An 11,568-nucleotide genomic window follows, 5' to 3' on the forward strand; every position below is an offset into this window, starting at 1 on the left:
AACCTGTATAGCATTGCTTCTGGCCAAAATATCAGTCCATAATCCATAATAATGGTTCCTCTAGTAAAAGTCCATCCATGTTGTCTTTACACATCAAAATCCACATATTTGTTTAGAAATGTTTTGCTCTGGAGAAAGCAGTATTATAGAGGACTCATATTTAGATGGAAGCAATGGTTTGAAATTAGAAAAAAAATCTTAATTAAGGATTTGTTTGTTACAAACACACAGCTTTTCATTTCACAAGAATTAGCTGATGGACTGGAGCCGTGTGGATTATTTGTGATTATTGTAATGTTTTTATCAACTGTTTTGGGTCTTTCATCAAATTTTAATTTTTGGTTGAACTTGGAGCAGTTTCCAGCATATTAGGCAAACAATTTAGAGTAAATGTGTGCAGAGTTTTTTTTAATTTATTTTGTTTATATATATATATATATATATATATATATATATATATATATATATATATATATATATATATATATATATATATATATATATATATATATATATATATATATATATTCAAATAGTAGTTCATAATGATTGCAATAAATTATAATTATTTTAATGTTCTTCTTTCCTTCCCCACAATGTTTGAGACAAGTTTATGGCCTTATATGGACTTAACCAACAACAATATATTACAATTAATATGAGAAAGTCTGACAAAACTATGTTGTCCTGTGTTGTACCAGACCTTAATTAATCAAAAAAGTTTAAATGCTTTTTAGCAATTTGCATTCAGAATCCACAGTTTGAATTGGCATGATGCTTCTGGCCTAGGGCCATGGGATTTAAGCATTTTAAAGTTGGATGTATAAATGAATATTTGTGAGGCTTTGAAAATTTGATTTGTGCTGAAACCCCTGAGTGACTGGATGTGCCTCTGGGGATTTATTTAGGGAGTCTTCCACTGATGCATTTTATCGCCTCCAATCCTGCATAGCCACTGTGACTCATTCAGACACAATCAATCCCTCTGCATATTTGCAATACCGTTGAAATGAAACTGATTCTGAGGGGCACGGCTGGAGAAACAGCCCTTGATGTTTTATGGGAAAAGAGGGTGGATGGGATGATGTCTGTACGATGACTTATTACTCACCTAATGGACAGGACAACAGTGGCACTGGTAGTTAAAACCCTTCATCCTTTGCTTTAAAGCTGAGGTGTTTTGGGATGAGTTACATGCAAAAGTTTAATACTTAGCAAGCCTTAACAAGTACCATTTACAGTTATATAATGTGCAGTTTAAAATAATCAAAGGGGACTTTTTGATGTTCAAAAGTCTTATGCAACACAATATTTGGTTTAAACTAATATAGAAAGTAATACTTGTGAAATTAATGCATAATGGCAGTGCTCTACACTTCTGGTCAAAAGTTTGGAATAATTAGGAATATATTATGTTTTTGAAAGAAGACTTTTATGCTCCTTATACCAAGGCTGCATTTATTTGATGAAAAATACAGTAAAAAAAAGTACAGTGAAATATTACTACTGTTTTCTATTTTAATATATTTTCAATGTAATTTATTCTTGTTAGGGCAAAGCTCAACTTTAAATAAATCTCATTTGACATTTATTTAAATAAAGATCGTGTAACACATGATTCATAAAAATTCAGCTTTCCCATCACAGGAATAAATTACATTTTAAAATATATTAAAATAGAAAAGAGTTATTTTAAATTCTAATAATATTTCACAATATTAATATGTATATTGTAGGCCTATATTTTTCATTTTTACTGTATTTCATCAAACAAATGCAGCCTTGGTAACCATTAGGGACTTCTTTCAAAAGCATAGAAAAAATCTGAATTATTCCAAAGTTTTGACTAGTGTATTAAGATGAGACAACTACAATCTTATGATGTTTTCGTAACAAACTGACAGTAAAGTGAGTCAGAAGATTGATGAGTATAGCCAGGCTGACAGCTGGTACATCTGACAGTGATGGACAGGATATTGATTGTTCGAGACAGAAGGCATGTTTTTTCTCCAGACTATCAGCATAAAACCAGGTTCTTTTGATGCTGTATCACCAATATAAAGGTGTTGATGAATACAAATGATGCTCTAACAGAGACTGTTAACTTGCGTTGTTAATGATAATGGGCCTAGAACAGACACTTGTGGCACACCTGCCTTTGTTAGTGCTAATTTGAACATGAAATGCTAGCAATATTTCTATTTGTTTACAACAATATTGAAAATATTTATTGTAACATACTTAAGACACTTTTTACGCAAAACAATGTCTTCAGGTGTAAAGGATAACAGGATAAAACACGTGTGCAATAGAGCAAGACAGTGAAGACACTAGGTTGGTGTAGGGGACTGTGGATGAAAAGCGTATTTTAAATGGCAGTTAACAGTTTTTGAATCGTCAAGGATTATTACCATCGAGTGATACAGATATTTATTCCTCTTTCATCATTTTGGCTTCAGAAAGCTGATACCAGGGACTGTTAACAGTTGTCATGTTTCTATTTTATGTTTCTGATTATCAGGTGTTGTGTTTATTCTTTTATTTTTTTTTATTTGTTGATTGTTACTTTTAAATGTGTGTTCATAATGTGTGTCATGTTCATAACCTGTGGGCACAGTATAAACTCTTACATGAGAATCATATTGTGCAATACTGTCATGTGTATTCTGTCTGGTTGTGTAGTGTGCCTTTTGATGTCCTGTGAATAACTTGCACCTTGTAATTCGTTTAAAAATCTCGGTCTTACAACTGAAAATAATCTCTCTTCATCCTTAAAGCTCATTAAAGCTACCATACAAATTTTGAAGCAACCTAACTAATGATGAGATAGTAGCTCTTTTTCTTTGTTTTTGTAGCCGCATCTTCATCTTGACATTTGGCAATTAACTATAAAGTATCACTGCTTTTTTTATTCTAGGCTGTGAAATGTGTGGATAAAGGCTGAAATGCACCACACAACTTTTCAAATTCTAATTTAAACACTATCCACTTTTTTTTTTTTTTTAATGAATCTACCGCATTTTAGATTTTGGGTGGCACTTCCCTGAAACAAAGACCGAAACAAATCACTTCAAATCATGTTGCACTACAAACAATCCTTATCTGCCTGTTTGAATAAATGAGCTATACATGTTCCTTCATGTTCTGTTTTCAGATAACATAACATTTGGTATTGACATGGAATAACAAGAAAAGATGGCCAGAGAGTTTTTTTCAATTCGCTGCATTCTTTTCCTTCTTATTATTAGAATTTTTACTTTGTATCTGCTGTAACAGTATGAAAAAAGAAAACATACTCTGTGTTTGTGGTCTTCTCTCCCAATTTAATTTACGATATAAACCGTGAATAACTCACTGGAGTGTATTAAGAATCTCTCCTCCCTAACTCTTCATGTCTCCCATTTTCACTTCTAATCCCAATTAGCAGTGTTTACTAAAATATTTCTAAAGCAGGAACATCCAGTATTTGTTATCTGTCAAAATGACGGAAATCACTTTGAAATATCACAGAAATATTATCACTTAATGTTTATGTTAATGAACAATATGATTAAGTCAATGTATGTTACATAATATAGACATAGTACTGCATTAATATTTAATCTGTGTTATTTCTGCAGAAATAATTGAGCTTTTGGGGTAATTCATTGTGAGTAATAGGGTGGTCCAAACCCCATATGGTTATTATTCCCTGAAAGTCTTATTTTGAACCTCACTGAACTCACTGATGTAATTGAAACGGCACACTGGGGGAAGAAGGGTCTTAGTCTCTATTCATAGAAAGTTATTTTTGAGCTCCGCTGGAGACATAAATTTATACAGGTTAGAAACAACAATGAGGATTTAGAATGAGTTACGTAAAAATACTGACCGAATTAATTGGTGAAGTGCATTGGTTGTACTGATGGCTGATTGTGACTCTGCTGCCCCCTTTAGTATTGTCTGTGACCCTACACACATGACATGAGGCAATATGGAGCTTATGCATTACTTCTTGATTTGTTTGACTTAATGAGGTTTTGTGTGTGTGTGATTTGTTGCTCTTGTTAACCTGTAGGTGAAGGAAGCCATGCAGAGAATCCATGACAGAGGAAACATAGGGAAGCTGATTTTGGACGTGGAAAAATCTCCCACGCCTTTGGTGAGTGAGTCATCCTAAAACCTGCCTTTGAATTTAGACCCGTGTTCTAAGGCGAGCAAAACATTATGTGCACAACATTATAATTATCACGTCAACCGTTGGTGCTGCCCTTTCATTTTTCTGTTTTCATAATGTTTTGCATTGTTCAGTTTTCTAACATCATTATTTTTGTTTGTATCCAAAACTGTATGACGAAAAAAAGGGATCTTTTAAGAAGCACAAAAGGCACATCTGAATATTACACCTGTTTACTTAAAGAAGGAACAAAAAAATGGTATTATGACAGTGATCCAAGAGTCGGGTGACATCACCTCAGCTGTTTCCATGGAGACTGCGCCTTGTGACGCTGTTCTCAGAGGAGACGCTCTGTGGAAATTGTGGCCTACAACAGCTTGCTTTCATGAAATCTACCTTTAGTGTCTTCACTTCAACTTGGGAAGTTCTCAAAGGAGCAACTGAAGAAGAATCTGATAAAATAGTTTTTCTTTTTCTCCCTTCCCAGAAGAAGATTTGATTGTGTAGATGTTGATCTAGCTCAGAAGCCTTTATCTACTGTGTCTTAGATGTTTTTCCTCAAATGAGGAAGGTGTTTGAAGGATCAGCTGATAATGTCTAAACTGTCGCTCATAGCTCAGGAGCCTTATGTGATAGTTTGACTAAAAACGAAAATTCTGTCATCATTTACCCATCATTTACTTTCTTCCTTCTGTAGAGCACTAAAGAAGATATTCTAAAGAACATTGACTAAACAACATCAGGTTATTTTAGTATCATTGATATTTTATTTATAGTTTTTATTAACAATTTGAATTAGTTTTTAGTAGTGCTGTCAAAAGATTAATTGCGATTAATCGCATCCAAAATAAACATTTTTGTTTGCATAATATATGTGTACTGTATGTTTATTATGTGTATGTAAATACACATACATGCATGTATATATTTAAGAAAAATTTTATATTTCTATATTAAATATATTTATACATAATATAATATAAATTATATAAATATATACATGTAAATGCATGTAAATATTTTCAAAATCTATACTGTATGTGTGTGTATTTATATATACATAATAAATATTCGCAGTAAACACACATATTATATAAACAAAAACTTTTATTTTGGATGCGATTAATCGCGATTAATCATTTGACAGCACTAGTTTTTAGCTATATATTTTTCATTTTTTATTTTAGATAAAGGTTTAGTAATTTTGGTGTATATTTTTTATTTAATATGCCTTTATATCTATATCTTTTCATTAATTGTATTTATGTATTTATGTTTTTTGGTCATTTTCTCATTTACTAAATGAAAACAAAAAAATGTTTCCTTGGCGACTATCTGAAATAATAATAATAATAATAATAATTAATATATATATATAATAATAATAATAATTAATATATATATTATATATATATATATATTTATGTATTTAGTTTTTTTTTAAATTTATTTATGGTATTAGATTAAGATACCGGTAACTGTAATAACCATGAGTAACATCAGGCTGTATTTTACATTATAATGGCTTTATACATAAAAATATTTTTAACTATAATAACCCTAAACATCATTAGACCGCAGTTTGCTTTAATTTTGTGGACAAAATAGTAATAATAATAGTAATAGTAATAATAATAATAAAATTAACATTTTATTTTACTATTGCTATTACTTTTATTTATTTTTTTTAATTTTTGCTATTTGTCAATTGTTATATTTAAAGTGTATCATTTTACATTGTTTGCTTTTGTGTAAAGAAAGTAACTCTTAAAGGCACTATACAAAATAATAATAATAATTATTATTATTCAATATTTTCTTTTGTTTTCCATATAAGAAGGAACATCATACAGGTTTGGAACTGAGTAAACAGCTATTGTAGTTCTCTCTCTCTCTCTCTCTCTCTCTCTCTCTCTCTCTGTGTTTAGAAGATATTTATATACCTTATAGTTATAATATATGTATAGAATTTGAGATGTATGAGTGTTGAATTTTTTGAGTTCAATCCGATATCAGCAATCCTCACAATTGTTGAGATCTCTGAAATGCTAGAGGAGATGCATGCACCTCAGATCATTCTAAGAAGCAGGAGACTGTCAGTCTGTGTGAAAGGACAATGATTTCTCTTTCAGATGGCCAATGACAGCACAGAGACCAGTGAGGCAGGTGAGGAAGAAGAGGAGCAAGAGGAAGACAATGACAACAAAGAGCGAATGCCCTTCATTCAGTGAAGCCAGACTCATCCAGAGACTATCATGAACCTGAGCTGAGCTCCGTGTCATTGTGAAACGTATGTGTGTGTGTGATGTGTTCGGTCTGTTGTTTGTGTGTGTCTTTGCCTGCTTTGGACAGTGCGGTCAAAAATACTCCAAAACACTAAGTGTGTTGTTACATGTTCGACTGAAGTGCCATTCTTAGTGCGGTGTTGAATTGTTGCAGTGTTAACGTTACTGTAGGATAGGATTGCCTTTTCATGAAAGCCTTTTGCAGCCTTTCGGATGTTTTATTTGGCCCCCTCAGTCAGTGGATTGAGAGATGACTGCAGTCAAAGTCCAAAACTAATGCTTGCCAAGAGACAAATGGAAGTCAAAATTGGTTTTGGCAAGTAAATTAAATGCAGCAGTGGCTGGAAACTTCATAAGGAACTGTAATTTAATACAGGGTGTAAGTCCACAGTAGGATATAAATTACTTTAAGTCTTCAGATGTCTTGAAATTACTTTTACCTCAGTGAGCAATTATGATTATTAAAAAAATTATTCACTACCAAAAAATGACAATTCTGTCCTCTATTCATGCTCATGTCACTCCAAACCCATATGACTTTTTCTTTTGCTGATTTTTTAAAAATTTTTTGCTATGGACGTCTGATGAAGGCCTAGAAGTTGGCAGAAACATCAATGTTTTTGAAGAAATAAAGTATGTTTGCAGAGTGAGTGCTGCACTTTTCTTCTGAAATTTGAGATTTTTGGTTGAGCATCTGCATTTTATTTTTATCTATTTCCAAGCATTTTGGTAGCCATTGACTTCTATTGTATAAAAAAAAAAAAAAAAAAAAAAAATCTCTGAGACATTCCTCATAGTATCTTCTTATAGTTTCCACAGAAAAAGAAAGTCATACAGGTTTGGAAGGACATGAGTGTGAGTAAATAATGCCTACATAAAACCATTTAATCCATAAGGACAAAACTGGATTTTTACAAAAGCATTTTTATTCAATAGAATGATCTCAATTCATTGTGCAGGTGTGGCAGGTTAATTTTGGACACCGCTGCAGTGCTTCTGATGCATTTGTGTGTGTGAAATGTTTCCTGACAGTTCTGGAGGTGAGTGAGAGTGTGAGACTTTGTTTTTGACTGAAACTGGTGAAGAAAGGTAAAGGCAGAATTCAGCTGGAGCTTCTTGTTGTCATGTAGGTGATTGTTTGGGTGGCACATTTTTAGTGTGGCACTGTTTTTCTGCTCAGAGCACCTGCGTTACTCTTGGTACATCTCAGATCACATTATTTAAGCCCTTAGAAAGACATTTAAATGAGTTGTCATGATCAGCTACTATATGTAATATACCCCTACAGTATTATGCACGCTCCTTAAAGAAAAAGCTCATCTCAAAATTGAAATTCTGTCATCATTTACTCACCCTCATGTCATTCCAGACCCTTTCTTATTTCTATGGAACAGAAATGGAGATATTTTGCAGATTGTTCATGCTGCTCTTTTCCATACAATGGCCCATAGGGTGAGTAAACAATGACACAGATGCTTTTGTTTGGGATGAATTGTTTCAGTAAATCACCAGTAAATCTTCTGATGTTTAGGTCAAAGCCAAGCATCATCCTTTTCATTTCATACTAGTAACCAACAACAACAACAAAATAATAATATGAATAATTCTTAGTGCCTTTCATCGCATATCTGCACTGAGGACCAGAAGGCTTGTCAATTTTTGTTTTTCTTTTTGTATTTCATGGAGAATAGACACTTTAATGTCTTAAAATCTTTTCTGCTTACATATACCTCAGAAATGAAAATTGTGGTTGTGTTCTCAAGTTGTATTAGTTGTGTGTATATGTGGAGGTATGCTATGTTTCATCTCCTCTTATATGATTAATTAGCTGGCTTTATAGAGAATATATATATAAAAAAAACCAGTCTGATAGTACCTGATCATGGCTTGCACTCATCATTGTTCCTCCTTTTTTAATGGTTTCTGTACATTAAAGGAAAAGTTCACCAAAAATTTACTTATAACTTACCCTCCAAGATGTAGAGGAGTTTACTTCTTCATCAGAACTGATTTGGAGAAATGTAGCATTACATCACTCACTAATGGATCCTCTGCAGTGAATGGGTGCCGTCAGAATGAGAGTCCAAACAGCTGATAAAAACATCACAATTATCCACACGACTCCAGTCCATCAGTTAACATCTAATGAAGTGAAAAGCTGCTGTTGGTTAGAAACAAATCTGTCATTAGGATGTGAACTTTAAACAATCACTTCTGGCCAAAATACTGACCAATGCAAAAATGGCTGACTTTTTCACTGGAGAAAGCAATATTATGGAGAGAGGACTCATATTTTAGCTGGAAACTCCTTAACGCCTTAATGATTGATTTGTTTCTTACAAACATGCTTGACAAGACATTAATTGATAGACTTGAGCGGTGTGGATTATTGTGATGTTTTTATCAGCTGTTTGGATTCTGATTCTGACGGCACCCATTCACTGCAGAGGATCCATTGGTGAGCAAGTGATATAATGCAACATTTTTCCGAATCTGTTCCAATGAAGAAACAAACACATCTACATCTTGGATTGCCTGGGGGAGAGTAAATTTTCAGAAAACTTTAATTTCTGAGTGAACTAATCCTTTAAGAAAGAATGGAATGACTCGAACCCATTCACCCTCTAATTAGGCCCCAAACTTGAGTGTTTTTTGCTTGGTTCTTTATTGTGCATGATATGAAGGGCACACATATATGACAGCATCTTTCCACATTTTTCCTGTTTATTTTGGGTTACAATCGTTTTCTTTAAAGACTTGCCTTAAAGCATTATTTCTGATGTGTTAGTGGATTCCAGCTCAAGACACACAAAAGCATATTGTTGCTGTATAGTTTAAGTTTGTAAACGTGCTTTTATGTTGTGGTAGATTGCAAACACATAAAACCTGAATAAAATGTTGTGCAGAGCATTTCTATGGAGTGTTATTTGGTCTTTATGCCATTAAAATGCTGCTCCGCACATCATCCTCATAACATTTCACACGGCTCCTGTCTGATATTTTGCAGCAGAACTCATAACACTGATTGAAACATGACAGACACAAATGTTTTTTTTTCTTTTAAGTAACCCTAGAGGTTACTCACAAATGCCACTAAGGAAATTAACAAAGCATCACTTTGCTCTTTCCAGTTAGATATATTGTGGTCTGTGCCCTTTTCAAGGTTTTGTTATTCAGAAATCTGAAATATGGCTGATAAAAGTGTATTTGACCTTTCCCATGGATTTCTGACCGTCACTGCAGTAATGGAAATATCTGCAAGTGTTTTTCTGAAAAAATACTTTTGACAACCAATGTACAAATATCTATAAGATTTCCTGCCCCAAAATAAATATTTGGAAGAATTTCTGATATTGAAGCTTGTTAGCTTCACAAATGTTAAAAAAAAAATGATGTGAGTATCATTTATGTATCATGATTTAGCAATATGTATCATATTTCTAAATTATTTTTTATTTAATGTGAGGAACAGGCGGAAATTTGGTAACTTTTAACATTATGGTTCCATTTTATTTAAATAAACTACGTAGCGAACATGAAATATTAATGAAAAATACCTGTAAGACAATAATCGTAATAATCTCTAATAATCTCTAAATTAACGTTATTAAAATCAAATGTTGTATCTGTAATATTATTTGCTGAACATCAGCTAATAATAACAATAAACAGTTGCATTTTTATTAACTAACATTAACAAAGAATAATAAATTATGTTACATATGTATTGCTTAATATTATTTAATGGGTTAACTAATGGGCCCTTATTGTGAAGTGTTACCTGAAATGTATGAAAATTTTGACAAAATTTTTCACTGATATTTCTTCATGAATTTTAAAATTTCTGAATCTCCTTTAAATCTAATCTTTTTAATGAACAAGTTAATATTTTTATAAGTTTGTGTCCTTTCTGCAGCTTGAAAGCTTCAGTCCCTATTATTTGTAATTGCGTGCAAATTCATTGAAAATGTTAATATTCATGATATATTCTCATGAAACGTATAAACGTATCTGTCCAAATCTTTTTCTTTTGAGAATGAGAAGTAGTCTAGATGATCTGCAGGGCACATGTCATGTGTTTCAAAGACACGCAGTAAAAGATATTCCCTCCGGGCTGTTTGCTCTTTTTTGCATCATGCTCTAAAATTAGCTGAGAACACTGAGCTCTGAACTAGACTTCCTTCCCTGATCAACAGCCCCTCTGTCTCCAACTCCAACTAAAATCAATGTGCAGCTATTCATATCCTCAAGAGGTGTTTATGAACAAGTTATGCAACAAATTTTTTTAATACTTGGCGTAATTGATCTTTATGATTCAAAATATATGAATCTTTAATTTTGATTAAATTAAAATATTATTGATCTTATCAACATTTCTTGTTTTAGATAAAATGTAATATTTTTTTAACAATATAATTAATAATTTTGTTTTGAATTTTTATTTCAAAATTTATTTGAAATATTTTAGTTAAATTAAATTAAATTGTGATTTATCTAATCAACATTTAAAACAAATGAGATAAAAATACTTTAGTATGAACTAATCAACATTTATGATTAAGTAAAACAAATTAAAAAATATATTTGAAATATTTTGCATGGAATAAATTACTAAATTAAATTATACTATTTAATTAATGAAATTATTAATACATTTAAATCATTTATAACTAAAACTTACTTTTTTTTATTTGAAATGTTTCAGATGGAATAAATTATGAAAATTTACTGCATTGCAAAACATAACACGTGAAGAAGAATGCCATGTAAATATAATAAAATTTACTCGTTTTGATTAAGTTTCTTTATGTTTGAAGTTCAGTTTTGTTTTTGTTTTTTTTCTGTGGATTATTCAAAATCTACTTCTGATAAATCACTGGTCAACAAACTGGTCCAAAGCAAGGAATTTATTTACAAACTGAATTATGATTGAATTAATTTGACTTTTTTAAATCCATGCCACACATAAGGTGTGGTAGTGAATGAATTCTCTTGTCGGGTTATGAATGGGTAACTCCCAAATGAATTTCATGTTCTTCCCAAGTAAATATTTATGAGTGGCTGGAAACAGGGGATTGGTTGTTGTTGTTGCTGTGATGGAGTTTTTTTTATTTTTTTTTGGTACAA

General features: G+C 31.9%; 1 protein-coding gene across 1 annotated transcript in view; it reads left to right on the forward strand.

The window, feature by feature from the left end:
- Nucleotides 1–7,230, forward strand: part of LOC109110466 (vesicle amine transport 1-like) — a 35,096-nt gene extending 27,866 nt beyond the window's left edge. Inside the window, exons 8-9 of the mRNA XM_042728562.1 lie at nt 4,058–4,141; nt 6,289–7,230. Of these exons, the coding sequence (XP_042584496.1) occupies nt 4,058–4,141; nt 6,289–6,387 (183 nt within the window). The 3' untranslated portion in view covers nt 6,388–7,230. The remainder of the gene's footprint in view (nt 1–4,057; nt 4,142–6,288) is intronic.
- Nucleotides 7,231–11,568: the final 4,338 nt, after the last annotated feature.

This window comes from Cyprinus carpio, chromosome B7, assembly GCF_018340385.1.
Source record: "Cyprinus carpio isolate SPL01 chromosome B7, ASM1834038v1, whole genome shotgun sequence".
In the NCBI taxonomy this organism is placed as follows: Eukaryota; Metazoa; Chordata; class Actinopteri; order Cypriniformes; family Cyprinidae; genus Cyprinus; species Cyprinus carpio.